At 42.5% G+C, this 25,689-nt stretch overlaps 1 protein-coding gene across 1 annotated transcript; it reads left to right on the top strand.

Moving 5' to 3' along the window:
* Window positions 1-23,921: 23,921 nt before the first annotated feature.
* Window positions 23,922-25,294, top strand: LOC101606398 (calcyclin-binding protein). Its single transcript, XM_004663125.2, has one exon. It carries the CDS (start codon window positions 23,952-23,954, stop codon window positions 24,645-24,647), a length of 696 nt encoding a protein of 231 aa, XP_004663182.2. The 5' UTR covers window positions 23,922-23,951; the 3' UTR covers window positions 24,648-25,294.
* The last annotated feature ends 395 nt before the right edge of the window (window positions 25,295-25,689 follow it).

Raw genomic sequence — 25,689 nt, forward strand, 5'->3', positions numbered from 1 at the left:
TGGTAGTTTGAATGTGATAGTTTGTATGCCTGCATAGATGCAGGTCTTTTTGATTAAACTTCCTAAAGATCTCTGCTGGAGGGGCATGTCACTGGAGGGTGGACCTTACTGTTCAGCCCTACAATGTGTTTGGGGGTGGATCTGATTTCTACTGCAAAGGTATGTGTGGATTTGGAGCCCTGGTAGTTAGTACTTGCTGGTGGTGCTGCCTAGTGATGGTAGAGGTAGCTTTTTCTGCCATTGATGGTGTTCCCTTACACTCTGCAAGCCTGAAATATATCCCTCCTTCCCATAAACTGTGTCTGGTTGGATGCTCATTCCAGCAACGAGGAGCTGACTACAACAGTTGATAAGATAGACCCAGGGGGCCAATCTGGTCTGTAACTTACTCATGTATGTGCCAGTTAATGCCATTTGTATATTTTAGGAGTGAGTTTTCCTTATGTTAAGAGGCTAGAAAAAATGTTGCTAATAATATTTGGGGTACATTAAAATTATATGGAATTCAAATTTCAGCATCCATAAGTTTGTTGAAATGTGACCATGCTCACTAATGCACTAACTGCCTGCAGCTGTTTAAAAAAAAAAAAAAAGCAAGAAATTTATTTATTTACTTACTTAAGAGAGAAAGAAGAAGAAAAGCAGACAAAGAGTATATGGGCACACTAGATTCTCTTGCCACTACAAACTCCAGATGCACATGTCACTTTGTACATCTGATTTTACGTGGGTACTGGGGAATCAAACCTGCGCTGTCAGGCTTTGCAAGCAAGAGCATTTCACCACTGAGCCATCTTTTCAGTCCCAGAAATCCTACTTCCAACTATAGATCTCAAAGAAATGTGTACAAATACTCACCAGAAATCCAATAGCAGCCTCATTTGTAATAACTCCAAGTGGAAATTACCCAAATATGTATCAGTAATAGCATGGTAATGGTATATACATACAGTGGAATATTACACAGCAATGATGCATCTCAAAACAGCTAGACATGATATGGGAAGCAGACACAGCATGCACAATTGTGCACTATCCAATGACATTTTGTTCAATGGCAGCAGTAGTCCTGTAAGATTATAATAGAGTTGAAAAGTTCCTGTTGCATAGTGATGTCATAGTTGTATGTGTCATAGTGAAACCCATCACTCATGTGTTGCTGATGGACAGAAATCTACTGTGTGGGCAGATACCAAAGAGCAGAGCACATTCAATAATAGCACTATTGGATGGTGATAATATACTGGTTTAGGTATTTACTATATTGTACCTTTGTTATGACTTTAGTGTGAACTCCTTCTACTTATAAAAAAGTTTACTGGGAAGCATTATGCAACAATATTTAAATAGCAGCCTCATCTATTGCAGGGTTACTGTGCCACTTATTGCATCAAGGATCTAGGCAAAGGAAGTTTTACCACCTAGCTTTATCTGAGGTTCATATTACTATGTTGATACCATGATAAAGTCACATAATGATCCATTTTTCAGAATTTTTCCCATCACTAAGAAATGCATGATAATAAAAGATAATATTAGAAGATTTATAGATAGATAGATATATAGATGGATAGACGTATAGATGATCTATGGTCTTAGAAGACAGGATAAGGTCACTACAAGGATTATTGATCAGAAAGGGGTTATACAGGATCTTGGAGCAATAGCATATTCAGGCACTTGTTATGTGGTATTATAGCTTGAATCTGAAGGGCTTCCCATTTGAGCAATTTTCCCTGGATGGTGGAACTGTTTTGAGAAGCTATGTAACCTTCAGGAGATGGAGCTTATCTGGTAGTCAGCAGTCACTAGGGATGAGCCTTAAAGGTTATAGACCAACCCCTGATTCTGGCTACTCTCTACCTTAGTGTCCTCCACCACACACTCCCACATTCACATTCTGCCTCAAGTGCATGGTCCAAAGCAACTATAGACTGGGCTCTCTCTGAAACCATGAGCAATCAGCCATTCTTCCCTCAAGTTGTTTTTGTCAATTATTTTGTTCAGTGACACAAAAGCAACTAATACACATGGACACATTGTAGAAATTTATTGAATGGAATTTTATGTGTAAATGTGTATATATCAGCTACTTTATTGCTGTGATAAAATATTTTACCATAAGCAGCTTAAGGACAGGAAGGCTTATTTAAGTTTACAGTTGGAGGTTCCAGTCCACAATGGCAGTTGCTGGAAGCAGCTGGTGACATTCAGTCCACAGGCAGGAAGCGGGGGGCGGGGGGTGAAAGCTGCTGTTCTGCTTGCTTTCTCCTCTGTGTTCAGTCCAGTAATGTAGTCCATGGAATAATTTTATGGTGTGTCCTTCTACCTCAATTAATCTAATCTAGAAAATCACACAGATTTATTTCCATGGTGATTTAAAATTTTTTCAAGTTCACAACCAGAGATTAACCATCACAATGTACTAGTGATGTTTAGATAGCTGGACCAAAACCATATGAAAAGAACAACTTCAAAGGCAGAATGGTTTATTTTAGCTCACAGTTTCAGGAGGTTCTATGTATAATACTAGAGGAGGAGGAGCTCTGCAGAGGAGGAGCATGACAGTTTACATCATGGAAGCCAGCAAGTAGAAAAAGAGGATATGAAAATGAAAGAGCAGGGGAAGAGATATCCCCAATATATGTTCCAGTAGCCTATGTCATCCAAACAGGTTCCACCTCCTACAATTCACCATTTCTAAATATTCTATCATATTATGAATCCACCAAGGGATGAAATCATTCATTAGGTCATAAGCTAATTGTCTCTAGCAACTCTGTCATAGACATACCAAGACACATGTTTTCTCATCCTCCTAGACATATCTCAGTCCCACCAAGTTGACAAGGAAGATTAAGAATCACAATAAAATACTAATGAATTGCCTCTACTAGACAGAAGCACTAAAGTTAGCATCTGATCCAACTGTCCTGAGATCATGACATGTTCAAATTTCCTCACCCAATGTGTAGATGCTGGAAGTATTTTATGGACCTCTCATTATGTGGGCAGTTGAGCTCAGAGAAATCCCTAGTTGCCTGGATTAGAGAACAAAGACACTCACACTGAAGGCAATTTCCTAGCATATTCTGAGCTGACTTCAATCTTTCAAACATCTTATCCTATTCCAGTTACACAGGGAGAAAATTCTGCAGTTTGATTCATCGCTCACATCCTGCCTGTCAGCAAGCTTCCTTTCTTTATTAGGAAACTCTCCTCAAGAAAGAGAACTAAGTGAGCCAGGGAAATCTTCCTGGGTTGTGGTTCTGTACTATGGCATCCCTTCTTCTATCCCAACTTCCATGATGATCAAAAGCTGAAAACAAGCAGATGTTCCTGTCTGGGCAACTTGTTCTGTTTGTCTACGATGCATCCTATTTTAAGTCTGAATAAGTTGCCAGTAGTCAAAAATCACATTTCACCTAAAACTCTAGATGCCTGCCTTCTCTAAAAAACTCAAACACCATACATCTCCCTACAGCTCACAGTTACCCCACTCTCCCTTGCCTGCATGTGTCCTCAGCCTCTACACACTCTAGATTAAAACCCTCAGTAGAGAAAATAGGGGAAACTTCCTTGTAGTGGTGGACTTTATAAGGTATGATATCAGTGTTTCACTGATTAGGCTTCCCAAAATTAATGGGTCAAGTCCTGTGTTAGATGCTAATGTGTTATTTAACATTTGAGCCATAGTTTTGATTTATTGATTTATTCACTCATTTAATCCCAAAGACTGAACCCAAGACCTCACACATGTGAGGCAAGCACTTTATCACTCCTGATGAATCCACTCCTCACGGCTCCGAATTCTAGCATCATTCTTGACACATGGTATATGTTCAGTGAATTCTGCCCAGTTAAATGGAGTGAGGTTGGAAAAGAGAAATACAGAAAAAGACAATAGAGAAGGAAAGATTTAGAGATGGAGGTGCAGGGGAATGTGCTGCCCATTGCCTATTTAGCCTTCACACCATTCCTGGTGTCTTTCTTACTGCTCTGTTCCAGCAGGGGTTGTAGTGGGTAATGGACGACACGTGAGGGTCCCATGACTCCCAATATCCAACAGTGGCGGAAGCTGCAGGTGGCTGCAGCCTCTAGTGGTCTTTTGCTCTCAGCAATGCTTCAGTGACTTCTTTGAGTACCTACATCCTCCAGCAGTGCCATTCAAATGAGATGCTGGGCTCTGGAAACTTCTGTTTGGATTTCTCCAGCCCTAGAGGCAGCAGTAGCTTCCTGCTGCTTCTGACTTCTGGCATAGTTAATTTTCCTCTTGGTGCCTCTCTCAGCCCTTCCAATATTTTTTCAATATGTTCCATGTTGTGGTTCCCAAACTTTGAATATTTAGCGTAATTTTATAGTAAATTGGACTTGGACTGACAAACAAAGTGAACCAGAAAAGAGCATAATGTAGAGAGGAAAGGTTAAAAAATTAAGAGATATGTGGTGTGTCCAGAAGCAAAGGTCAGTGCTCATTGCAAATGGAAATGAATTCAGAAGCATCTGCCCTTGGTCCCAGGACACTCTGCCCCTGTGAAGTTATTTGAAACAAACAAGAACATTCTTCCCCTGGGACAGGACTCTGGATTTTCCATCTCCCCCATCTATTTTTTTTTTTCCTACATGTCCTACAATTTTATGCACATCCAAGCAAACTGTTCTCACTGGTACCACCTCTAACTTCATACCTGTTTGTCCTATTGGCATAGCAATATTGGTGATTCCCTTCAATTTCCTCAACTCTGAATCCAAATCTTGAATTCTCAACTGAACGTGCAGTGGGAAGTTTCAGGAGCTCCTACCAGCCTCTCCAGCCTTACTAGAGCTGCAGTCATTTGCTCTTCCCATAAATAAAACCAGTGAAGAAGAGCGGGACTAATGCACAAATTCAAGCTTCAGCTGCGGGAGTCTTCTTCATTCCCAGCTGAGTTAGGGACTGCATGGGATCATGGGAGAGGGTGGAGCAAGCAGGGGCTTGGAAAGGCTCCTCACAGCTGAGCCAGGCAGCTGCTGAGACCTAGTGAGCTCTCAGCATCTTCTTCATCTTCCGTGCCCTAAGACAGGGTTGAGCTTCCTTGCCTGCCTTCATATTACCAGTGTTTCCTCACTGGGCTCTTTCTCTTTTTTTTTTTTAAATATTTATTTATTTATTTATTTGAGAGTGACAGACACAGAGAGAAAGACAGATAGAGGGAGAGAGAGAGAATGGGCGCGCCAGGGCTACCAGCCACTGCAAACGAACTCCAGACGCATGCGCCCCCTTATGCATCTGGCTAACGTGGGACCTGGGGAACCGAGCCTCGAACCGGGGTTGTTAGGCTTCACAGGCAAGCGCTTAACCGCTAAGCCATCTCTCCAGCCCTGGGCTCTTTCTTGACTTTCCTGTTCACTTACCTTCACCCTCATTTCTTCCTTGCCCTTCATGAGGTAGCTTCATCTCAACAGAGAAGAAGGTGAGGTCCAGGGCTGAGAATGTGAAAGTGGAGATAGAATCGGGGACTGGGGAATGTGAGGGATGAGACCCTCCTAAAAGATCCTTCATAGGAGGCAGTGACATGCCTGTTAAAATCCAATAGCAAAGATCTGCATCTCATCTACCAGGACATTTTCATAACTTATAGACATCTGTAGCCAAAGTATGGGGAAACATACCAGTGCACTCAGTACAGACAAGAGCTCATCGATCCTGGAGATGGAGAAGCCAGAGAGCGTTTTGCAAGCAGTGTTGAAAAGATTCATTGTGAAGTTAGGCTCTACAAAAAGTGATAGTTAACGATTTCTAGAATCCCCACTCTATACATTCACATATGCATTCTTGATACACAGTCCCCAGTGACAGCTGATTCTGTCCCATGATTGCTACAGTTTTGGAAGTTACTAAAGAGTGGAGGAAGTTATGTTTGGTTTTGTGTGACACAATGAATAGCTAAAGTCATACTTCATTTGGCCCTACACTTCTTAACTTTGCTTCACTGCGTAATACTATACAGATTCCTAAGTCTGAGCTAATATGGAAGTGAGTCTCCCCAGATCCATACCTCAATCTCAGAAGAATTTTCTTGTTTGCTATGATAGTCTCCTTGGGGTTCTCTTACACTGGGTTGTCATGATCAGAGCCCCTTATATTTCATCAACTCCACGTCCCTTGATTTCATTTAGCTTCATGGGCACAGACATGAGGCACTAGTCAATCAGTATAAGAGGCTCAGTCAGATATGTATGTTCATGACAGAATCTCCAGACTCAGTCATGCCAGGCCCTGAAGGAGGGAGGGTGGGATCATCTGGAAGGGGGACTACAGAGGTAGGAGCCCTGAGGTAGGAGAGGGATGGGATGTTCTGGAAGGGGCAGCTCCAAGTTGAAATCCCAGCTGGGCAGGATGACGCTGAGTCCTGAGGTGGCCAGTTGAAAGCGCAAAGTGAGTTTCCACCCTGGCAGATCTGGGATTATCGTAGGTTCAAGTTTAAAGGCTGATTTCAACACAAACACTGGCGGTGGCAGGACATGTCCCATAAGGACCTACATAAGCAAGACCTACAGCCCCGGCAGCAGTAGCAGCACAGGATAAGGGCACCACTGGGACCAGAACTAAAGCTGAAAATGTCCCCCATACATGTGAGGAAGGCAGAAGAGGAAGAGACAGCTGTCCCTGACTAAGTGATATGGCTGAGGTCTCTTGAAGTGTAACTATAGTCAGGGGAAATGTCTGGGCAAGCGAGACTAGACAGGCTAGAAAGACATCCAGCTCTGGACCCTGAGAAAACAGCAATATATGCCCAGTTTACACACCAGGGCATTGAGTTTGGGCTGGTGCAGATGGAACTGAGGGTAGAGCAGCATGAGGAAAGAGAACAGCATGGGAGAAGCTTGTTCTGTTTAAGATGGGACAAAACACAACTTTCAGTATGTAAAGTACTCAATTAGTATAAAAGCTAAATATCTTCACCAGAATGACATCAAAAATATAGAAGAGATGGGCTGGAGGGATGGCTTAGCTGGCAAAGCTGAAGGACCCAGGATCGATTCCCCAGAATTCACATAAAGCCAGATGCACAAGGTGGTGCCTGCATCTGAAGCTCATTTGCAGTGGCTGGAGGCTCTGGCACACCCATTCTCTCTGTGTCTATCTCTCTGTCTCTCAAATAAATATTTTATTTTAATGTAGAAATGAGCCTGTACCTTTATTGGTTCTGAATTTCTTCAGGGGCTTTTTTTGACTGTATCTATGTAAATAGCACATAAAGGAATGCAGTCTAAAGACCGTTTTCTCAAAGTACTCTGGGTGACAGCATAGGGGGAAAAAAGAGTTTGGCTAGATTAAGGCAAAGATAAATGACTATAAATTATGTGTTGGAGTCTAACAGTTTGAGCGGGAGAATTAATCTACAGTATGTGTCTCTGAATGGGCGTATATGTACTGCAGAAATGGCAGCAAGGAAGCATTAGGGTTGAGAAATTGTGCAATTAAAAGAGTCAAGAAGCACCTCTGTGAAGGCTTCTGCATCATCATTAATTCAGCCGCATTACCTTCCACAAACATGTGCAAGGTCCTGTTTGCAGCCTCTGAAGACTCTCGGCAGAGGGCCAGCAGCACTGCTGACACTCCGTGGGGAAATTAGTGATTTTCCTACTTGACCAGATCCTAATTTAACCAAGTCCTGCCCAGAGCAGCTGTGACTGTTTATATTACATAATTCTGGAGGAGTCAGTAAGAACAATAAAAATAGGAAAATAATTAGCTACCTGATAGTAGCCAAAGATTTTCTGTCCATAAATCTAGGCCAGAATCCCAAGAGCCTGCCTTCCTAAGAAGCTCTTAGGCAGTGCCTCGGGTCCCTGGACCACCTTGAAGTAGCACAGATCCAGATACTTAGATCTGAAAGGTAGGCACCACCTGGAAGTTTGTAATGAAAACCCCAGACCTTCTGGATCAGGCTTGGCATTTAAGTGGATTCCCTAATGGTTCATAAGTTTGATCATAGTTGACAAGTGCTCCTTTAGGGGATCTGTTTGGGTTCCCATCTGTGGTTTTTCTGCCCATGCATGTGTGCTTGCTAACATTTATAAGTGGTGGTATGGTACTTGAATCATGGTATGACTTTCTCCTCCTTTGTGGTTCTCATCTGAAAAGAGAAAGTCAAGGAATAACATTCAGGTAAAGATCTTGATGCAGAAAGAAAAGAGAAGTGATAAAAAAAGATCTATAAACTCAGACCTCTGAGCCAGCGCCTGATGCTTCCCAGAGCTTCTCTAGCCAATACAGGCTAGTGAACCAGACCCTGAGCCCAGCAAGACTTCTTCGTCTCACAGAATGTCTGGGCCTCTCTTGTCTCATCTATGCGAGCAACCATGGCTGTTCTGTTTTCACCTTCTAGACATATGGCATGCCATCCCAGGCAGCTAAGCAAATCCATTGGTGTGTGGGTAGATGGAAACCTACCATGATGGGCACCAAAAGTTTTAATAAAGGAGGTGACCTTGGTTCTTATCTCTATAGTCATTGAATACACCCAGAGAGTGTAGGGCAGCTGGATGAGGCATTCCTTTCCCTTTATGAGAAACAGGTATGTGGAGCTGGTAAGACAAAATGTCCCCTAACCTGGATCCACCTGAGATCCTGAAAGACAGCAGAGATGCCCATGTCTTCTGCGAGGAAGCAGAAATACTGGGAGAAATACTTGTATTGCAAATATGAGGGAAAATATTCCTAAGCAATCTATGCACAAAAGGTTTAACAACTGAAGCCTTCCCTGGCTACCACTCAATATCTGGGAAGAAGCAGGACCAGTGCATTGGGAGGATGCTCTTGACACCAGCCCAAGATGCTGTTGAGTCCAGAATCCTGAGCAGAGATAACAACCTGTCAATATGTAATTGTAAGCCCAAAGATATCTCTCTCTCTCTCTCTCTCTCTCTCTCTCTCTGTCTCTCTCTCTCTCTCTCTCTCTCTCTCTCTCTCTCTCTCTCTCTCTCTCACACACACACACACACACACACACACACACACATTAATTAACTTACAAGATTGTGGTTTTTTATATATCTGAAGTCATGAGATTCATCATGATTATTTCTTTGAAAATGGATATGAATATTCAAGGAGATTATACATATGGTGTCATAGTCAGCTTCACAGTGCTGGGATGAACCTCTAAACCAGGCGCAGTTATGGGAGGAGGGGGTTTACTGAAGTTTATAGATCCAGGGGATGTTCCATAACGGTGAGAGAAGCTGGCCCCCCTTTTGCAGGTCCACACAGAGAAATAACACTCCAAGCATACTCCAGGAACCCCAGGCAGACCTCAAGCACTCTGCATATCTTAGGCTGGAAATCAGGTAGGTCCACCCCCAAATGCACCTTAAAGCTGGACCCTAGGATCCAATCACAGTGACATCACCTCTAGCTAGGTGGCTGGAGATCAACAGTTTGAATTAACTCCTGAATCTCTTGGGGGACATCTATTTAAATTAACACAACAGGTGACTATATATCCCAATTGTCAGTTCTTTGTAGGTATAACCATTCTCCAAAATATTGGGCCGGCCTCAATAATAAGGCAACCGTGGTACAGAGATTCTGAGGCGCTAATTTGGGTATGCTTTTTCTCTCATGTAATTTCACCATTTAGTCAGCTAGATATTTTACAAATTGTTCCAGGAAAAGATTGGTGACATGATCAAGTTATGGTTTTGAGACTTAAATCTCAGAAGGTCGCAGGAGACAGGACAGAAGTCAGTACCTCAGGGACAGAGTTTGCACAGATGATGTCACAGCCAGGATGTCTCCTTCATCACAATACCAGAGCAGAGGGAATTAGAGGAACAGTACTCAGGGCAACACCCAAAGGAACCAAGCAGAGGGTCCTATAGCAACACAGAGCCTCTGAGATAGTTGTCATACTGTGTCACAGAGAAAGCTCTAGCTGTTACCAGACGTTGGGAACAACATGGAAACAAGATGAGCCCTTAAATTCCACTTGTGTCCATTTGGATGAGCACTTTAGAGAAAGAAGTTCTGTTGCTCCCAATTTAGACATTTAGTAGTGTCCAACAGGTCATTAAATGCCCATCGTGTAGAAGCAGCATCTGCTATGCTCTTCTAAATTCTTGTCAAAATACCTTCCTGTGAATAGTTCTCCTTTAGACACTGTGAGACATTTCTAAAGCCCTGTGTTCTGAGGGAGTGTCTATGAGTCAAGAGATGGATCAGGTTGTGGAGAGTCATGCCCTAGCACCTGTGCCTCAGGCCTCATAGTGCTAGCTTGAGATCTGCCTTGGAGTGAACACACTGAGAAGAAAAGTAGTAACTTCCCAATACAACCAGAGATCTCTAAAGAATGGAGAACTGGGGCTGGAGGGATGGCTTAGCAGTTAAGGCACTTGCCTGTAAAGCCAAAGGACCCAGGTTCAATTCCCCAGGGCCCACATAAGCCAGATGCACAAAGGGGCACACACGTCTGGAGTTCGTTTGCAGTGGCTGAAGGCCCTGGAGCACCCATTCTCTCCCTCCCCCACCCCCATCAAATAAATATGGGAGGTAATATGATGGAGAATGGAATTTTAAAGAGGAAAGTGGTGGGGGGAGGGTATTACCATGGGATATTTTTTATAATCATGGAAAATGTTAATAAAAATTGTGAAAAGATTAAAAAAAAAGAAAACAAAAGAATGGAGAACTGAAGAAATACAAAACCAGAGGCCAGAAACAATGTGAATTGCCCTGTTTACAAGAATGACTATATTTGGAGGTTCATCCCCAGTCCCTATGTCTCTGAAGAACAGGGCAAGGAGGAGTCTTTTATTCCTTTCCCCCAGAAAAAGCATATGATACAGAGGCAATTACTCCCAAGCACATCCATTCTCAGCACCTCTACAAATAAGTCTCTCAAATAGATATATTTTGGAGGTAGAGCTAATGGAACTTGCTGATGAATTGCATAGAGAAAATGAGAGGCAGGGATCAAGAATGCCTTCAAGCATTTGGTCTCTACAACTGAGGAATGGTGCTGTGATCTACTGAGATGTGGACAGGAGGAACATGAACTAGGATCTGCAATTATTTACTTCATTATGCACTATTTTCTGGCTCTGTTACTAAAATACAAGCCTCCTGAAAACAGAGATTTTTTTTCTTTTAAAAATATTATTTATTTATTTGAGAGAGAGAGAGAGAGAGAGGGAAAGAGAGAATGGGCACTCCAGGGCCTTCAGCCACTGCAAATGAACTCCAATCACATGCACCCCCTTGTGCATCTGGCTTACGTGGGATTGGGGAATCAAACCTGGGTCCTTAGGCTTCTCAGGTAAGTGCCTTAACTGCTAAGCCACCTCTCCAGCCCCATGTCTTCTTTTTTAATGTTTTATTTTTATTTATTTATTAGAAAGACAGAGAGAGAATAGGAACACCATGGCTTCTGGCCACTGAAAATGAACTCCACATGCATGTGTCACCTTGTGCACCTGGCTTATGTGGGTTCTGGAGAGCCAAACCTGGGTCCTTAGACTTCACAGGCAAGTGCCTTAACCACCAAGCCATCTATCCAACCCTGTCTTCTTGTTTTGTATTGCTCTCAACTGACCAGAACAATTCTTGGAATGGAGATAGTACTTACTTAATTACACACTGAAATGAATAAATTATATGGGGAAGGAAAGTGTAAAAGATGGAAGAGAAATGGGTTTGGAATGGAAGGATCACAGCTCAGATGGGAAATGTTAAGTTTAACAAGTCCAGGAAACATCTAATTGAGGATTTTGTGTAGGTTGTTAGATAATGACGCCCAGAACTAAGAAAAGAGAAAATGGTCCTTAGTGTGTCTCATGGTCCCTAAAGTCATGAGATCATCCAAGAAGAGTTCTCTTTGGAGATAAGAGGAGACAGTCCTAAGGGACACCAATGTTTACAGTTCTGGGAAAGAATGATGATCCCACAAAGGGACCATGAAGAGATTTGTGGTTGTAAAGGAAGCAAAGAGATCACTATCCCAGAGGCTCAGCAAGGCAGAATAGAACACTTGTGTTGAATTCTGTTGAGAGAGTTGTTTGAATTATCTTTCTCTTGGCTGGGACAAAATATATGACAAGAATCAGTTTTAAGAAGGAAGGTTTGAATGAAATGTCCCCCATATGCTCATGTGTTTTAAATACTTGCTCCCCAGCTGGTGGTAATTTGGGAAAATTGTGGGGCCTATGGGAAGTTGGAGACTTGGAGAAGGTTTGTCACTTGCAACAGACATTGAGTCTTTTTACCGTCCATCACCCTTGCCAGTGCTCATTATCTCATTAAAATTGCTTCCTCCCCGCTGATGTGACAAGATGTGATGCACAGCTGTCTGCTCTGCCATGATGAAACTTCTTCTCAAAACTATAATTTGAAATAAACCCTTTCCTCCTGTAAGCTGTTTTCAGTCAGGTGATTTGTCCCGGCAATAAGAGGCTAGCTGCTATAGGGAATTGGGCAGAGAAATGGGGCCTTGCTGCAGTGAACAGGACCATGTCATCTTTGGAAACTAATTTTTTCAGGGGGAATGTGGCAGGATTTGGAAATTTGGAGTAGAGAAAGCTTGCCATGCTCTTAGCAGAGTTTTATGGGCCATTCTGGTGGGAGTTTGAAAAACCTAACTGTAGTGAGAACTGTGGACTGTGAAGATTCAGCTTATGAGGTTTCAGAAGGAATCAAGACTTTCTTTGGAACTGGGTTGGAAGCAGTTTGTTTGATGCTCTAGCGGAGAGGCTGGCTGTGTGCTGGCCCTGGCCTGATAACTTGAGCAAAGTTTAATTTAAATATGAATGGATGTATTTGATGAAGGAAAAGCATACAGCAGAAGGATATGAAAAATGTTTGGCACAAGAAAACTGTGAGCAGGTTGAGATCCTGGGCATAGAGACTGCAGATGGTTCAGCTGCAATTATTTAAGAGATTAAGAGTTATGAAAAATTTTCTGGAGAGGTGGCTTAGCAGTTAAGGCATTTGCCTACAAATCCTAAGGATCCAGGTTTGATTCTCCAAGACCCATGTAATGCCAGATGCACAAGGTGGCACATGCATCTGGAGTTCATTTGCAGTGGCTGGAGGCCCTGGCACACCCATTTTCTCTCTCCCTTTGCCTCTTTCCCTCTCTTTTGCTCAAATAAATCAATAAAAGTAAGAATTAAAAAATTTTAAAAATAACTATGAAAAATGCAGGAAAGAGGGTAACTAACTACATGCATGTGGTTTTGAAGATGTTAATGTGATGCAGGGTTGAGGTCCCTGCAAAGAAAGAGACCCCTGAGGCCACAGGATGTGGCTGTGAATATGAACCATGGATTGTAATGGAAAACCCAGGATGTTGGATATGCCAGGACTATGAGATGGCCACCAAGGGGCTGGAAGGACAGAGTTACAAAAACATTGGACAACCCAGAGTAGTTTTTCATGGGTCCCATGTGCCAAACATGGAGCTTAAAGATTGATGTTTGTCCTGCTTCTTTCCTTTATTTTATTATTTATTTATTTGAAAGAGAAAGAGAGAGAATGAGCATGCCAGGGCCTCCAGCCACTGCAAACAAACTCCAGATGCATGTACTACTTTGTGCATCTGGCTTACATTGGTCCTGGGCAATCAAACCTAAGTCCTTTGGTTTTACACCACTAAGCCATCTCCCCAGGCCCTTGCTTATTTGCTTATTTTCTATATTGCATGTTTTCAGCCTTGCCTTACCTTGCCCTCACTCCTTTTTTTTTTTTTTTTTTTGGTTTTTTGAGGGAGGGTCTCACTCTAGCCCAGGCTGACCTGGAATTCACTATGGAGTCTCAGGGTGGCCTTGAACTCACAGAGATCCTCCTACCTCTGCCTCCTGAGTGCTGGGATTAAAGGTGTGTGCCACCATGCCCAGCACTCCTTTTTGAAATGATAATGTTCCAACATTATGTGTTGGAAATATGTAACCTGTGTTTGGTTTTACAGGGTATATAGTTGAGAGATTGTCTTGGGTCTCAGGTATTATTTTGGACCCTGGACTTTTGACCAGTGTTGGTACTGGTGAAGACTGTAGATGTGTTTAAAGTTTGGCTGAATCATTTTGCATTATGAGGACACAAGCCTATGAAATGGTACTACCCACAGTTAAGGTGGATCTTACTAACTCAACTAACTTAAGATAATCCCTCAAAAGCATGCCCAGAGGTTCACCTTCCAGTAATTACAGGTCCTGTCAAGTTGACAATCAGCATAAACCATCAAAACAGTGCCAAATGTGGGTGTTGTCCTTCTATTTCCCATTGAATTAAAGCTCATTTGGGATCACACTCATTCTGTGACATCATGTTATGCCTAAGAAACTACTACCCATGCCCTGCTGTGATGAAGAGCTCCAGAAAGGCAGGCATGCTATGGTACAAAAGGCCACCATGGAGATATGGGCCTCATTCCTACTCATAGTTTCTTCAGATTAGGATCTTACTCCATGCCTGCCACAATTTTTACAAATTTCCCAATATTAGAGACTGTGAAAGTTTGGATGCAAAATGGCACCCATGCACTCACTTGTTTCAGTACTTAATCCCCAGTTGGTGGCACTGTTAGGGAAGACTGTGGAACATTTAGGATGTAGAGCCTTGCTGGAGGAAGTGTGGTCACCGGAGGTGGGTCTTGAGATGTTACAACCCAGTCCAGCCTGTTCTAATACTTCTTCATGACGTGAGGATGCAGCACCAGTTTCCTGCTCCTGCCATGCTTCCCCACAACGATGAAACTGTCCCTCAAAACTATAACCCAAGTTAAGCCATTTCCTACCTCATAACCCCTCTGATTGGGTGTTGTGCTCCAACAGTGAGAAAGTGACTGATACATAGAACAGCGTGCATTTTAGAGAGAGAGGACTTTGGATTTAGACAGACATGGATTTGGATCCTCCTGTTGCTAATGGCTGAAAACAGGGCTACATCTGTCAAGATCAATTTCCTTACTTATAAAATGGCCCAAGTTAATTAAGAAATCACCACCATAGTTTTTAGCGCCACATTCTATAACTGTAGGCTTTATTTTGTTCTTCAAGGTCACAGTGCAGAGGACAGGTGAGAATTTCAGAAGTTTGTGTACAACTCTTAGAATATCCTAAAAGTCAACTAATTGTGTTTCTAAAGCATTCACAGAGAAGTGACCTGTTGTTGCTACTGCAAAGACCACAAACCCTAAGTTGAGTGGGTGTAAAGGGGGGTACAAGACATCTCTCTGAGCTGTACCCACAAGGCTTCCAGCTTAATGAAGGACACCATTCTTACTCTCTCCAAGGCAAAGGGCCAGGGCTGTGAAATGGAAGGAGATTTATTTTGTGTTGTGCCAGATAATGAATAAGGGCCTATAAATTGAAATTATATGGATAGTTTCCTTTAACTTAGCATCAGAGACAGAGATTAACAGATAGGCTTAAGCACACATGGTTTGTAGTCAATCAGCTGAATCATTTTAGTAGTATAATTTGACTTTCTACATCTACATTTTCTCATTTCTATGATGAGAATAAAGTCTTTGAAGTGCTTAGCATTTTTCCCAGACAATAAAATTTTAAGGGAGTATTCTGACAGTAGGCATGACCCCCAAGTCAGAGGTGAGCCACACACTGGGAGAGTTTGGGTAATGGATCATTTTTGAGTCAGTAAGCTCTTGGCATGGAGAAGGTCTCTGTTATATCCTAGGACCTGAAATCTGGGCAATGCTACTCTATGCAGCTCAGCCCATGAAGGTCTCCTCTGACCCATGCTCCTTTAGCAGAAGCCTGCATTTTTTTAACTTTACTTTGTTTCTCAGAAAAGGGAAAGGCAGCAGAAAAATCTATAAATTCAGTTAAACTTTACTTACGTGTATCCCCACGGCAGCACTTTTTGAAGTCTCTGAGTGGGCAAAGAGCAGGTTTTGCTGCCTGCTTGTGACTTGGCAAGTTAGAGCCTCCCTCCTGGTCCAGTTGTCAACAATATAGCATGGTTATCTCTGTGGTAACCTATACCACAGTGAATCTCCCCTTCTCTGATGCCAAAGATCTAGCCACCCCATTGTATGCAAAGCCTTGGTCTCCATCCTTTTGAACTAAAGGAGATATAAGCATAAGAGGTGCCACTGCATATCAAAGAATTTTCATCACAGCACTAGAACCTGTCCTTTGTGCAATGGGTCTTATGGAACAGGATGCATTGTCTTAGCTTCTGTGGTCAAGACCAAGACAGGAGTTTGCATATCCTCTGTATGAGATGAGGTGGTTTACGAGATACTCATGGTGGAGGGACACAGACTCCAAGACTCACAAGTTTATATTCTAAGTGCTACAGTTATTAGAAGAAAGAGACCCCTAAAGATTGGGGAAATCAAGGAAGACTTTATGGAAGGAGTGGGAGGGTTGAAGTCACATTTGCAAATAAGGGTAGGGGTGATCTTTTTCTCATTGTCATTAGGTTGGTTAAAATCCAGGCCACAAATGAGCTACTACATTCATACCTGAGTAGGATCACTTAAAAGGGGTCTCTAGTAATCAGTCATCAGTCCCTTTCCTCTCCAACCCAACTGTTATAGATTGAATGTTCCTCTAAAATCAATGGTGAACTTTAACTGCCACTTTATCAGTATTCAAAGGTGAGGTCTTTATGAGATGTTTAAACCATACATGTACCATCCTCATGGATGTGGCTGGTGCCCTGGTACAAAAGACAAGGTAGGCTTCCTTGTCCTCTTTCTTGCTCTTTGTTTTTGCTATATAAAAGCAGAGTGTTCCTCTATTCCCCACCCCACTCCCATCCTCCAAAGAATCCAGAAATGTCATCTTGGAAGCAGAGACCAGCCTTCACTAGAAACCAATCATGCCTTGATTCTCAGACTTCCTAGTTTTCAGGACTATGAGCAATAAGTTTTGATTATTTATAAATTACCCACCCTGGTATATTTTTGCATTATAAAAACCAGAGACACCACCCCTCTCATGAAGGAGAATTACTGAGTGAACTGAAGACCTACCTCCTCAGGCGAGGCATAGCATTCTCTCCTCTCTTGCATGTCTGCATGCCCTTGTCATTGCTGTGGTGAGAGGAACTGAGGCCCCAAAAGTTGTATTTTGGCTTTAGGAGATACAAATCTTGCTTGGGTTTCCAGCTAAGTTTGATAGTCCAATTGTACTCTTTCAGGGAGCTCTGCTTTGGAGTGTTGGGGACTTTTCATTTCCCAGATAGCTTCTCCTTATATGTATCTCTTTGTGGGAGAAGAGGTTAGTATTTGGAGAAGAGAACTTGGGTAGTGCTGAGACCCTTACCCAGAACACCAAAACTTGCTCTTGACCTAGCCATGTGCTATCCAAAGACAAGCAAGCTATGCAGAGGAGACAGCATCTGTGTGGGGCGTTGAAGGATAAGTAGAAATTCTTCAAGCTTGCTGGGATGCGCAGTGAGAGGGAGGTCACTTGGGGCATAGTTTCCCAAGGAATCTGGGAGCATGGCAATATCCATGAAGGCAGACTCTGCCTCCTCGATGTTTTCACCATCTAATTTGAGTTGTCTCCTTGATGGATGAGCCAGGAGAGCTGTTTCTCGGCGGGTAAGGGAATCAGAGTCTGCTGGGTTGGCATGTTTCTGGCAGGCTGTCTGTCTTGATTTGTTGCTTTGAAGGGCTATCGCTCAGAAAGCCTTTGTTATCAGCAGAGCCTGAGACTGCTAGGTCATGTTTCTTTCTGCTCAGCAGGCACACCACACCAGGCTCAAGCTTTGTTATCTTTATTATCAAAGCCAGGAGGAAGCCCAGCTGATGGCTGAACAACCTGTCCATCCAGTGTGCGTCTGGCTGGGAATCCTGAGATGGGTTGGGATCTTGAAATTCACTGCCAAGGACCTGTTGAGTTGCTTGTGAACTTAGATGGGTCCTGAGATAAGAATGGCCTGAAGGCCACACAGGGTACACAGAATGCATTAACTGACTTGTGGAGCAAACTTTTACTCATCTTCTATTTTGTTTCACGTGCTGGGAAGAGGTACAACATAGTGCCATTTTTCTCTAAGAATAATCCAACAAGTACAGTAGTACGTCCATGTGTCATGACCGAGGGACACTCAGGGTGTTTCTAGAAACTTGGTAACATGTCCTTTATAGGAATATTCTGCCCTAGCATGCAGTGGGACATGATGTGATGAGGTTGGTCAAGGGAAATTCAGCCTCTAAGGACTCATTCCTCCAAATAGTATTGTAAGAATCAAATGACTATCTCAAGTATGAATAAAGATGGTGTAAATGGTCAATCTAAAGAGAACAGGGAACTAGGCTCATGCCTCTAATCCCAACACTCAGGAGGGTGAGGTAAGGAGATTGCCAGGAGTTCTAAGCTAGCTTGGGCTATAGAGTGAGTTCCAGGTCAGCCTAAGTGAGTAAGATTGAGACCTTGACTGAAAAAAATGAAAATAAAAATAAAGATAAAGCAGCATAGGATTATCTTTGCTGTGTCTCCATGCTTACATAGCAAAACAGAGCTCTTCAAGCAGGCAAGTGTGGTATCTAAACATGTGACTAAGATGTTCATGCCTCACAACCCCAGGAGCCAGCATTTTATGTACATTTCATCTTCCTAGGATGACTTCATCCCCACTTTTTTTCTTATCGACTCGCAAACTACATTTTTTGAATAGCAGCCTTGCCCCAACCTTACCCAGAAACCTTTCTAAAGGACCCGGAGCACACTGCCTCCCTTACTTAGTCTCTCTCGCTGGATTGCAGTCCTGCTAGACAGATGTGGTGATGTGAGGGGGGTCATCCTGCCCTCAGTCCTTCTGGCCTTAAGTCTGCAGCTCCAGTCTGAAACAACATGGCTTTCAAGCAGTCTTAATTTTGCTCTAAACCCACTTAGTGAATGAAAATCCTCATCTTTCCAACTATATTGTGAGCTCTTCAAGGTCAGAGCCAGTGCCCTTGGGTGTTTTTGTTTTGTTTTGTTTTTGCTTTTGCTTTATACTGGCTGGCACTGTGTTTGTCTTCACCTTACCAGCAAGGCTGATAGAAATGAGGCTGTTAATTTCATCTATGGAGATTCATTTGCAATTAAATGGATGCTGATGCCTTGGTTATGGCTTAATTAATAAATTCAATAAACATGAATTAAGGATCTATGATGAGCCAGCCACTGTGTTAAGTACTGGCTCTCCAGAGATGAATGACAGATTTCTGCTCTCAAGAACTTTATAGTCTAGTGAGAGACAAGCAAACAAGTGCAAACCTATATTCATAAAGCTGTGGGGAATGGCTAGAGAGTAGGTTTGTTTGAAATACTGTGAAAACACAAAGTAAAGAAGAGCAAGAAACTATGTATGTTGACATGTTGGATCATCTTGGTTCTGAAGGATACAAATGGAATTTTCAAAGAGAGGGGAAAATATCAGAGGCAGAAGGTAGGTAGGTGGTAAACACCCAGCTGTGTGATGAGGCAGAAGTCCTAGTTGAGAGCTTTAAGGGTCTCAGTATGATTAGGACCTGGGTCATGTGGTGGTGGGGAACAGTGTCAGATGGTGAATGATTTTGCAAACTAGCTCATGATTTTGGACTTTATCCAGTCCTTACAAAGGACTAACAGAGACGTTTAGTGCATGGGAAGAGTACATGATTTGTTTGCGAATGCCTTTTGGTCTAGTTCAGTCTATATTCCCACAAAGGTTACATACAGACAACTCTTTTCCTTGACTAAAGAATCTACTAAAAAGCAGTGACCATTTTTGTAAAGTTACTGTACACACACACACACACACACACACACACACAGACACACACACAGCCCAGGGTGTTACTGTCTTCAGGAATGATGTCCCCCAAATCTTTTTGTGAGACAGGTTCTCTCACTGGCCTAGATTGGATGGAAAGTTGATCCTCAGTGACCTGCCTGTCTCTGCCTCCCCAGTCAAAACCATAACATCCATAATTTTTAAAAAAAAATTAAGTTTTTTATTCATTATTTATTTATTTATTGGAGAGCAACAGACACAGAAAGGCAGAAAGAGAGAAAGAGAGAGAGAATGGGCACACCAGGGCCTCCAGCCACTGCAAATGAACTCGAAATGTGTGCGCCCCCTTGTGCATCTGGCTAACATGGGTCCTGGGGAATTGAGCCTTGAACTGGGGTCCTTAGTCTTCACAGCAAGTGCTTAACTGCTATGCCATCTCTCCAGCTCAACATCCATCATTTTTGCATGAGTTCAGGGGTTGGACTCAGATCCTCATGATCAAAAGGCAATAGCTCTACTGAGTGAGTTGGTGTCCCATCCCAGCTGCAAAAAACTTGAAAAGATGTGATAATACCATGTAGAGATTATATGGATGACAGGAAGAGCCCCTTCAACCAGTAGAGAAGGGTTGGAAGAAAAGTAAGAGCATCTGACTTCTGCTGACTATTGAGATCTTTATACAAACAGCAAAATATATTTAAAAGAGTTAACATGCATATAAATTGAGTTCATTTACAGACAAAATGCAATTTAGAGAACAGGAATGTAAGAAATACACGTCTAAATACAATAGAGAACATTCCACTAATGTTCAGCCATATTGCCTTTTTTGCACAGTTTAACCTGATCTTCTCCCAAGTATGTCAAAATTTTGTGGCACCAAACCCTATGCAAAGTTTGGCTCAAAGTTCAATTATGTTCCAAGTTCTGTGACTTCCCTTTCTATGCTGTGTATCCTCCCTATAGCAATCCTGAAAAACATCCTGACTTCCCTCTGCTGCCTGGGGGATTGGATACATCAAAATAATAAGCATGCCAAAAGGCCTCAAAGGCTGATGGATCCTCTTCTGGGTTACTGTGATGGTTAATCTCTGGTTGTCAACTGGACAGACTTAGAATCACCATGGTAGTAAATCCCTCAGCATGTCTGTTAGGGATCTTCCAGATTAGATTGACTGAGGCAGGAAGACTCACCCAAACTGTGGGTAGTGCAGTTATGTGGGCTTGGAGTCCAGGCCTATAGAAAAGAGGAGAGAGTTGACTGAGTACCAACATTCATCACTCTTTCAACTTCCTCCCTGCCGACGCGATGACGTGATGCTGGTCTCGTGCTCCTGACGTGCTTTTCCTGCCACGATAGACTTCCTCTCAACATTCCAAGTTGAAATTAACACTTTTCCTTCCAAAAACTACTTCTGGTTAGGTGTTTTTGTCCCAGAAACAAGGAAGTAACTTTAAGTTCACTAAAGTCCAAAATCTAATCCTCAGTTTTCAGACACTCATATCTGTGTCCACAGTGTTCAAAGTTCATTGATGTCAGAAAGGCTGAACCAACAAAATTTTGCCAATTTAGTTATTTATTTGTTACCATGAGAACTATAACTGCTAGATAGATTGGTCACTCACGTCCTCCAGACCCCAGCAAGCACATTTAGTACATTCCTATGTTGGCATTTTCAGGAGAAGTCAAATTGCAAAGAATTGCAGCAAAGGAAGACAGCACCCACATGAAGCTGGACTCAAGCAATGCTCCTGCCTATAATCCCACTGTGCATATGGCAGTGGGAAGGGGAGTTGTCAGGAGGATCCCAAAGCTTACAAGTCTGCTTACTGTGATGTGCAAGGCACATACAAGAAACTAGTTAAAATGAGAGGACCAATCTGCAAGGTCATCCTGACCTCCATGTGTGTGCCACAGCATGCACACATCCATTTACATCCTTCCCTCATGCCCTACCCACCCAACAAAAAACTCAACCCACTTGACCAAGGTAGCCCACCACCAGAAATGTGACATATGAATGTGCTACTAGAGTGGAGAAAATTACAAAACTACCACCTTTGTTCATCTATATGGAGACTCATGGCTAAGGCCCTGGTAACAAAAAAGTAGCTTATCAAGAAGAATCCATGAATATTTATGTGTTTTATGACAACCTTAAGCCTTGCAAAATGTGGACCCAAACAACAAGGAAATGTGACTAGTTTAATGCTGGTGTCTTTGTTAAATTTTAAAAATTTAATTTTAGATAGGAGAGAGAATGAGAGAATACCTCCTCCCCTTACAGCATGATTATTTTATGTTTGAACCTAGGTGCTGCATGGTAGAAGCTCTAGGTCCAAGGAGCTTCGGCTACTCCTGGCCTGCTGCTCTGAGCTGGGAGCATCTGCCCATCTACAGGAAGCTGGGCACATGAGGCAACAAGCAGACAGTGTGGATTTGTGTCTGTGAGTTGGTTTGTTTTTAAAATGCATTGTACTTTGCACCCTCATGCCTCCAGGCACCAAGATACACACAGTTCCTTCCTGCTCAACTTGCTCAAAGTTTTTTGTTTCTTTCTAAGTATGGATTTCAGCCCCAAAGGTGCGGTTTCTCATAATTCAAAAACGGCAGCAAGCTCTGCTCTGTTCGGGTATGAAGGGATATGTTCAGATATGTGAATGCTTAGCACGGATGTTGTCCATCCCATAGACTGTTTCCCTACATGAAGTTAAAGCCTTTAGGAACAGCTGAGACTGACAAGTGGCCCTCAGCACAGGGAGACGGACAGCAAGCCCCCCTGAGCAGGTGGAGACTACCTCCCTCCATCTTGATCACTTCAAGTAGCCGAGAGACTTGAAAAGTCCTTTCCCTTTGTCCTCCCCATAGAAACTGGCTGGTGCATTCATGACCCCAGGTGATTCTGGAATCTCCCAGTGAGGAAGGCTCTCAGTGGAACAGCAGCAGGGCAAAGGGGATATAAGAAGATAACCCAATGGAAATGCAACCAATTTGAAATAACGTTCATATCTTAAAGTTCCCAATAAAAAATACTATAAATATATTTCTTAATTAAAGTCCTTTCCCCACCCACTTCCTACACTTTACATAAGCTCAGCCCCATGTTGCTGTCAGTTGGCTTCTATTATTCTGAAATGATGACAAACCTTTTACTGTCAAATTTCAGAACCATCTTCTAGACATTTTAATGAGCTGCTTCTCTGTGAAAAAAGTTTCAAGCTTATAACAAATGAATGGCTGCTAATTTGCATGTTAACTAATTTCACTCTTAGACTTATTTGGTGAGGAGGATAATGAAGATTCAGTAACTTGTCCAGGGTTAAAGTCACATGACTAGCGAATAGCAATGTTGAGGATCAATCCCAGGCCATGTGATTTAAGGGTGGCGTTCTGCTCTGCTTCCTGAGGGCAGACACACCTAGAAGGCCTGTTCCTGCCTTCTGGAACCAGTAAACAAGAGGAAGGAGCTCCCCCTACATGCTAGATAGTCATATACTTGAACACTGATGGGCCTTTCAAATATTCTTTGGCATATCCTTTCCTCTCAGCAGCCTTCCACCCTCCTTTTTTTCAGGATTCCTGAGCCACTTTACCAAGCCAGTTGAACTGACCACTCTGAATCCTACAGGCTCTCAGTCTCAACACTTTACAGCCTAGCTAGGCTGGACCTAGCACAACCCCCTTTGTTTCCATATGTAAAAGTGTTCTGCAGCCAACTCTATCCCAGGCTAGACCAGCGAGTTCAGTGCCTGCCCCTCACTCTCAAATATCACTTAGCCAGAAATCTCTGTGAGAATAAAACAGGATTGCTATTCTTTAGAGCGAAGATGCCTTTCATTATCCAGAGACTAGATATAACTACCAAGTGAGGAAAGGGACAGTAAGAATGGGTGACGTTCCCAGGAAGGGAAAAGCTGTCCCTGTTTTTCCCATCCCCAATGTAAAACCCGGAAGCAGATACATATGAGAAAGGGTAGTTATTTCGTCTACATAAATCTCCTCACCTATTAGTGAGAACCTCTGGGTTAGAATTAATGTTCATTAACCATGAGAAAAGAGAGGATGCAAAAGAAAACAAAGGAGAAGGTTCCAGAGGCGTCGCAGGTGGAAGGCGGCCGCGGAGTCGCGCACGGTCGGGAGCGCTCGGGCCTGAGCGCGCTGCGGTCCGGCGGCGGCTGCGTTTCGCGCTGGTGGCGATGCTCCGCTGCAGCTCCAGCCTTAGGCCCGACCATGGCTTCGGTGTTGGAGGAGTTGCAGAAAGACCTAAAAGAGGTAAAGGTCTTGTTGGAAAAGTCCACTAGGAAAAGAGTGCGTGATGCCCTTACAGTTGAAAAAAACAAGATTGAGACAGAAATAAAGAACAAGATGCAGCAGCAATCACAGAAGAAATCAGAACTTGTCGACAGTGAAAAGCCAGCTGCTGTGGTTGCTCCTCTTACAACAGGATATACAGTGAAGATCAGTAATTATGGATGGGATCAGTCAGATAAGTTTGTGAAAATCTACATTACCTTAACCGGAGTTCACCAGGTTCCCATTGAGAACGTGCAAGTGCATTTCACTGAGAGATCATTTGATCTTTTGGTGAAGAATCTAAATGGGAAGAATTACTCCATGATTGTGAACAATCTTTTGAAACCCATCTCTGTGGAAGGCAGTTCAAAAAAAGTCAAGACTGACACAGTTATTATCATCTTATGTAGAAAGAAAGCAGAAAACACACGATGGGACTACTTGACTCAAGTTGAGAAGGAGTGCAAAGAAAAACAAAAGCCCTCCTATGACAAAGAAACAGATCCCAGTGAGGGATTGATGAATGTCCTAAAGAAAATTTATGAAGATGGAGACGATGATATGAAGCAAACCATTAATAAAACCTGGGTGGAATCAAGAGAGAAGCAAGCCAAGGGGGAGACAGAATTTTAAGACTTCAGTTTTGGGGAACTGTGTTGTGAAAATTTGTGTTTCCAGTAAGGGAATGTTGTTGAACTGCACATAAATTTGAGAGACAAGAATTTACATAGCCACCTTCTAGGAGAAGGCAGTGAGCTTGCCAATGGAGGATGTATTTTAAATATGATTATTAAGCTTCCTCCAAAGATAGTTTCATTAGTACCCTGGTAATTTTGTTCAAAAAAGGGTTATGGCATTCTTGTTGAGATGTAAAAAGTGTGTCTAACCCAATGAAAATGATACATTGTGTATTTCTATTCAGTTGGAAGGTAGGAAACAAAAGTATTTGACTGCCTGTAACTTACATCAGCTATGCTAATGTAAAAATAAGAGTAAAGCCAAGATATTCACTAAAATTCCAATTTGTACATGTATGTGACAGTTACTGCAGAGCAGTTGATATTTTATCACCAGCTTGAGCAGTGTATATACCATGCATTACCATGCTCTAGTCATCCAATCACAAGTGCTCCTATCTAGAATTAAATATATGTTTGCGAATATAAAATTGAGACAAAATACAAACTTGACAAAAATGTAAAAGCATCTTTATATGAGAGGAACTGCCATGGACCAGATGGTTTACAGAACAGCTATGAAACAAAAATAATTTGAAAATCCATCTATGCCTATGCTCAATAAAGTTTGATTTTTATTTAACAACAAAAAAAAGAAAGAAAGAAAGAAAGAAAGAAAGAAAGAAAGAAAGAAAGAAAGAAAGAAGGAAAGAAAGAAAGAAGGAAAACAAAGGATGCCTGGCCAGCAACCAGCAAGCACAGACATCTCTCCCACCTAAAAGGACACTGCTGACTAAATGCTAGCCAGCCTACACATCCTAAAAGGTAAGTCTGGCCCACCTTTTTCCTACCAATGTTCAGTACAAGTTATTTTAAAATAAATCAGAAAATATGCATTTGTGCTCGTGCAATTATCTTTTCAACAATGGTGGAAGTACAATGTGTGTACATTATAGGGGGGCTGAAAATCCCCACCGCTAGTAGAGGTGTCATGGCTG

This window comes from Jaculus jaculus, chromosome 12 (genome assembly GCF_020740685.1).
Source record: "Jaculus jaculus isolate mJacJac1 chromosome 12, mJacJac1.mat.Y.cur, whole genome shotgun sequence".
Taxonomy (NCBI): domain Eukaryota; kingdom Metazoa; phylum Chordata; class Mammalia; order Rodentia; family Dipodidae; genus Jaculus; species Jaculus jaculus.

What these genes read in the sequence shown, in the direction of transcription:
- LOC101606398 (XM_004663125.2), top strand. Translation starts at nt 23,952, where the DNA reads ATGGCTTCGGTGTTGGAGGAGTTGCAGAAAGACCTAAAAGAGGTAAAG.